Raw genomic sequence first — 6,783 nt, 5'->3', positions numbered from 1 at the left:
ATAGGTAACAAGGTGAAAAATAAAAGTGGCAGGCAGACAAATCCAGGGCAAAAATCAAAAAGGACCACTTTGCAACATAATTATATAAGGGCCAAGAGTGTTATAAAAACAAGCCTGAAGGCTTTGTGTCTAAATGCAAGGAGTATACATAATAAGGTTGATGAATTAAAGGTGGAGATAGTTATTAATGATTATGATATAGTTGGGATTACGGAGACATGGCTCCAGGGTGAACAAGGCTGGGAGCTCAACATCCAGGGATATTCTATATTCAGGCGGGATAGACAGAAAGGAAAATGAGGTGGGGTAGCGTTACTGGTTAGAGAGGAGATTAACGCAGTGGAAAGAAGGACATTAGCTCGGAGGATGTGGAATCGATATGGGTAGAGCTGCGAAACACTAAGGGGCAGAAAACGCTAGGGGGAGTTGTGTACAGGCCACCTAACAAGCAGTAGTGAAGTGGGGGATTGCATCAAACAGGAAATTAGAAATGCAGCAGAAGGTGCAGCAGTTACAATGGGTGACTTCAATCTACATATAGATTGGGTGAACCAAATTGGCAGGGGTGCTGAGGAAGAGGATTTCTTGGAATGTTTGCGAGATGTTTTTCTAAGCCAACGTGTCGAGGAACCAATGAGAGAGCAGGCCATTCTAGACTGGGTATTGAGTAATGAGGAAGGGTTAGTTATCAGTTTTGTTGTGGGTGGCCCCTTGGGCAAGAGTGACCATAATATGTTGGAGTTCTTCATTAGGATGGAGAGTGACAAAGTCAATTCAGAAACAAGTGTTCTGCACTTAAAGAAAGGTAATTTTGAGGGTATGAGATGTGAATTGGCCAAGATAGACTGGAAATTGAAACTTAAAGAGTTGACGGTGGACATGAAATGGAAGGCATTTAAAGATTGCATGGATGAACTACAACAATTGTTCATCCCAGTTTGGCAAAAAAACAATCCAGGGAAGGTAGTGCATCCGTGGCTAACAATGGAAATCAAGGATAGTATTAAAACAAAAGATGAAGCATATAAATTAACCAGAAAAAGTAGCATACCAGAGGACTGGGAGAAATTCAGAGTCCAGCAGAGGACGACAAGGGGTTAATTAGGAAAGGGGAAATAGATTATGAGAGAAAACTGGCAGGGAACATAAAAACTGACTGCAAAAGCCTTTATAGATATGTGAAGAGAAATAGACTAGTTAAGACAAATGTAGGTCCCTTGCAGTCGGAAACAGGTGAATTGATCATAGCGAATAAGGAGATGGCAGACCAATTGAACAACTACTTTGTTTCTGTCTTCACTAAGGAAGACATAAACAATCTGCCGGAAATAGCAGGGGACCGGGGGTCTAATGAGATGGAGGAACTGAGGGAAATCCAGGTTAGTCGGGAAGTGGTGTTAGGTAAATTAAATGGTTTAAAGGCAGATAAATCCCCAGGGCCAGATATGCTGCATCCCAGAGTGCTTAAGGAAGTAGCCCCAGAAATAGTGGATGCATTAGTGATAATGTTTCAAAACTCTTTAGATTCTGGAGTAGTTCCTGAGGATTGTAGGGTAGCTAATGTAACCCCACTTTTAAAAAAGGGAGGGAGAGGGAAAATGGGGAATTATAGACCAGTTAGCCTAACATCGGTAGTGGGGAAAATGCTAGAGTCAGTTATTAAAGATGTGGAAAATGGTGAAATCATCGGACAAAGTCAGCATGGATTTATGAAAGGCAAATAATGTCTGACGAATCTTATAGAATTTTTCGAGGATGTAACTAGTAGAGTGGATAAGGGAGAACCAGTTGATGTGTTATATGTGGACTTTCAGAAGACCTTCGACAAGTTCCCACATATGAGATTGGTGTACAAACTTAAAGCACACGGTATTGGGGGTTCAGTGTTGAGGTGGATAGAGAATTGGTTGGCGGACAGGAAGCAAGGAGTAGGAATAAACGGGTCCTTTTCGGAATGTTAGGCAGTGGCTAGTGGGGGTACCGCAAGGCTCAGTGTTGGGACCCCAGTTATTTACAATATATATTAATGATTTGGACGAGTGAATTGAATGCAACATCTCTAAGTTTGCGGATGACACGAAACTGGGTGGCAGTGTTAGCTGCGAGGAGGATGCTAGGAGGCTGCAGAGTGACTTGGATAGATTAGGCGAGTGGGCAAATGCATGGCAGATGCAATATAATGTGGATAAATGTGAGGTTATCCACTTTGACGGCAAGAACAGGAAAGCAGAGTATTACCTGAATGGTGGCCAATTAGGAAAAGGGGAGATGCAACGTGACCTGGGTGTCATGGTGCACCAGTCATTGAAAGCAAGCATGCAGGTGCAGCAGGCAGTGAAGGAAGCGAATGGTATGTTAGCATTCATAGCAAGAGGATTTGAGTATAGGAGCAGGGAGGTTCTGCTGCAGTTGTACAGGGCCTTGGTGGGACAGCACCTGGAGTATTGCGTACAGTTTTGGTCTCCTATTCTGAGGAAAGACATTCTTGCCATGGAGGGAGTACAGAGAAGGTTCACCAGATTGATTCCTGGGATGGCATGACTTTCATATGAAGATAGTCTGGATAGACTCGGCTTTTACACGTTGGAATTTAGAAAATTGAGGGGGGATCTTATAGAAACTTACAAAATTCTTGAGGGGTTGGACAGGCTAGATGCAGGAAGATTGTTCCCGATGTTGGGGAAGTAAAGAACAATGGGTCACAGTTTAAGGATAAGGGGGAAGTCTTTTAGGACCGAGATGAGAACGTTTTTTTTCACACAGAGAGTTGTGAATCTGTGGAATTCGCTGCCACAGGAGGTAGTTGAGGCCAGTTCATTGGCTATATTTAAGAGGGAGTTAGATGTGGCCCAAATGGCTAAAGGGATCAGGGGGGTATGGAGAGAAGGCAGATACAGGATACTGAGTTGGATGATCAGCCATGATCATATTGAATGGCGGTGCAGGCTCGAAGGGCCGAATGGCCTACTCCTGCACCTATTTTCTATGTTTCTAAGTATCACTGTCCTGCACTAAGCCACGTGATTCCCTGTCTTTCAAGGACAGAATATACCCAACGTTTAAGTATCAGCGGCTTTGTAGGCGAATATCTACAATTGTATCCGTGCAACTGAGGAAATTCTCCTGACCATCTGAACCCTGATTTCCGGGCTGAGTTCCCTTGATGTAGACCGCAGAGTCAGAAGGTTCCACAGACAACAACAGGTCGATGGACCGCGTTGCTTCTGTATTAAACGTGCGTGTTGAGACAGTCCCCACAATCGTGCACTATTTTACACCGCTGCTGCCCAGACCTTGCTGGTGAATGATGGGACGGTATGGACGCAGTAATCTGGCTGTAATTCTGGATTTTAGTTTACAGTTTCTGCTCCACAGAGTCGGATAATACTGAAGTATGTTCTACTCGCCGTGTCCGCGTCTGCCATGAAACCACGTTCTATGCGGATTTAGGTTCAAACATTTGACATGAAGCCTTTCGGTGCTCCCCTCACGATTTAATAAAACCCTCGACAAATCCACCAGCCACCTCGTCTATCAATGCCAAGGTTAGCAGCGTCATATCACTTGCACTTTCAACCCTAAGCGCTGGTCAACAGTATCAAATTGCCAATGTGACATTGTGACTTGTATTATTGGGAACTAGTTCACAGCCAACGAGGTAAAGCTCACTGCACCCAGATAGTTCAATGCACGTCCAATGAAGCTTGTTAATCACCCGTTTTTCTTTGAAGTTTTTTTTGTTGGAGATCTACTAACGGAACACACCATATCCCGTTCAGGTTGAGAGGAAAGAATTTATGCTTTCGAAAACAAATGTCTTAACATCTATTTCCCAGGACCACACAGATCTCCCGACAAACAAGGTTTTTAATTGAGTTGTGTGCATGTATGATTACGATTTAGCTCGTAAACCATCAGCTCGCTCACTATCTAACCCAGCCTTAATCTGCCGACTTGTTCACTAAAACAAAATGTAGAAATCTTCAGGATATTTTAGATGTTGCACTGAGATAGTTCAGATATACATGGAAATATTGCTGGCATAGATGAAGCGGGAGATACATTGCTGCTGTGATTTATTGCTTAGAGTTTCTACATTGGCTTCCTTCCTTGACACGTTTAAACATTATTATCGGCAGATATTTCAACCCGCTCTTCAGTTCCTCTCTGAATTTAGACTGAGTTACGGCGTAAATACAAGTGTTTGTGCAGCAACTCAAAAGCAGTAACATGTAGCTGGTTTCGTCCGCGATGAGGAACGGGTCGCTGTAACCGGTAATATAAAACCGCTTTGTTATCTGTAAGCAGAGGAAACATATAAAATACGTCATCCAAAGCACAATGAAGTTGCCCGAAATTGCAAAGAGCAAGATGATTGACTTCCTTCTGCTTTCCATCTCGGCATCATTCTGATTCGCACCATTCTTGCTGACTCTCAGATGCTTGCGGACTCGACTGGCCATTAAAATGTGCCCGACTGTCAGAGCATTGAGCAGTGTTATCAGGAACATTGGGAGCAGAGGGCTGAAACATCGGTGAATCCATGCGAATGATATCCAGGTGGTTTCAGTGATGTATTCTTGTTTTGTATAACAGCCCCATGCTACATTATGCACAGTCTCACCAGGTTCAAATGCAAAGTACCAGGGGATGTTTTTGAAGCAGAACAGCGTACATACAGTTGCTATCACCCTGGCTGCAGTTTTCTCGGTGCAAAATCTGGATCTCAGCTTGTGGCAACAAATCATCAAATATCGATCAAATGTGAACGAGAGTGTTAACCACACGGAAATGTCTGTGACTACGTGGTTAATGGCCCGCTGGAAGGAACACACTTGAGTAATGAAGAGAAAAGTTGTGGGGAAATATAGATGATTGATACGATAAAGTAAAACGTCAAATACAGCAACCAACAGATCCGCCGCTGCCATGGCTACAAGATAGCGTGATACACATTTGGAGAGGCCGCACTTTCCCCGGGACAGGATCGCCATCGATATCACATTAGCTGTGTTACGGGAATAATCAGAAAGCGACAAAGTGCATTAACAGTGCAAGCTACAGGTTGTCCCACGCAACAAGCGATTTCACATAAAGATTAGAGTTGGGCATAGACATTCATGACAGGGCGAGCGACACAAAATATTCAAAAGGTTGAGCGACGAGAAAGAAACGCATTTCCACTGTTAGGACTGTCGTCAGTGTTAACGGACGAATGTAATCGCAACAGATGCGTGCATGAAAATAATGATAAACTTGCAATGAATTTACACGGAACAGTATTTGCCAGGTCGGATAAACGCGGCAGGTGCAGTATCAGACTACAAATCTGTGATCTGAAAATAAAGCGAGACACCACGGCATTTATTTGTAGCCGATAGTGAAATCAAATGCCATCAGATAACACGGATTGGGTGTCTGAAAATGTAGCCGTGATTTTGTACGTCTTTAACTCAGCTACACTTCGTTTCATTAATACGAAATGTGCATTTCTAACCGTGAACGATGCAGTTAATTGGATTAATTTCCCGTATTTTCATCATTTTCTGTTTGACTGATACTTCCCGCAGTATATGAATAAAATCGATTATTATCACTTTATCTTTTCAATTCATCTTGTCCTAGGACTCTCGGTAACATATCGCCAGTTATATATTGTTTCAATATCTAATTTTCCCTATTGATGTTTACAGACACATTATCAGAATATCGGAACCGCTCCACTCACACCCGAGATTCTGACCAGTGTCACGCAGGGACGGGACCTTCCTTCAGCCGTTTCCTCGGTGCAACGGAATCCCTGTGGCAGCGATGTCACTCCTGTAACAGATGTTACAGAAGGCAACTGTTTACCATGCTCAAGGACAGATCAATGCGTGGAGAATGAAATGTTGCGCGTCCCCTTGAGTGGACTATGTTTTCTTCCTGCTAAGTGTAGATACCGACCCACCTAAGGGTAGATATCCACCCACCGCAAGCAATGCAATGTTGATTAATAATATCCATCACCTCGGTGTGAAGCAGTGGAGACATTCTGGCCAACGGCACCGCAGCCGGGGTCATGGCTGCTGAGAAACCAGAGTGTATCTATTGTTACCGAACGCCTCACGATATGTGTGTGCACAAAGGCGGGGTTTATTACACCTATAAATGACGAGACGTTACCGGGTGTCACCGAATAGGACGGGGGTTTGTCTGATGAATGGAGACAATAAAGTAAAGACAAAATATTTCATTCAAACAGAACACTAATGAAATACACTAGATCTTTTCAACAAACTGCAGCATTTGCAGTTGAAAATGTATATTTCAGGTGACCAAAACGATGTATTATTGAGTTCAGCCCTTAAGAAACACGCCGACAGTCGTCATTCAATGGATTTGAGGGCAGGGAAATCTAAACATCCCAAATCTGCGAAGAATGGAGTAGAAAAGAAAAAGATTTAATCGACGATTCGTAACATAGATTGAATTACTTACCCAAAATTCCAAACAATGCTATAATCGGGTAGTAAATCATTTCTGCCTGGATTATAAAATGCAGCAGAAAAAACGGATAATCGGTGAATATAGTTTTCATCCTGGAGGGAAATGAGAGAGAAGCTCAATGTTGGATGATGGAATGCATCTGACAGCGCGTTACAGAGAAAGGCTTCATATCTGTTAGAGATAGCTTCCCCTGGGATCAGGAAGACAAAAACAAGAACATTAACATTACTTCATGGTATCTGAACATCGGATCACAGTTATGATTTCACCACACGATATATATCCACCAATGAC

The 6,783-nt window shown here is 43.1% G+C and overlaps 1 protein-coding gene across 1 annotated transcript; it reads right to left on the bottom strand.

Moving 5' to 3' along the window:
* Positions 1-4,076: 4,076 nt before the first annotated feature.
* Positions 4,077-6,580, bottom strand: LOC144611223 (putative G-protein coupled receptor 139). The gene is made up of 2 exons (XM_078430269.1): positions 6,481-6,580; positions 4,077-5,008 (listed from the first exon to the last, which is right to left on the bottom strand). Exons 1-2 carry the CDS (start codon positions 6,578-6,580, stop codon positions 4,077-4,079), a joined length of 1,032 nt encoding a protein of 343 aa, XP_078286395.1.
* Between the last annotated feature and the right edge of the window lie 203 nt (positions 6,581-6,783).

Source organism: Rhinoraja longicauda, chromosome 39, assembly GCF_053455715.1.
Source record: "Rhinoraja longicauda isolate Sanriku21f chromosome 39, sRhiLon1.1, whole genome shotgun sequence".
NCBI classification, from domain to species: domain Eukaryota; kingdom Metazoa; phylum Chordata; class Chondrichthyes; order Rajiformes; family Arhynchobatidae; genus Rhinoraja; species Rhinoraja longicauda.
Note: the sequence above shows the minus strand (reverse complement) of the source record. Positions and strands in the feature narration are given on the sequence as shown.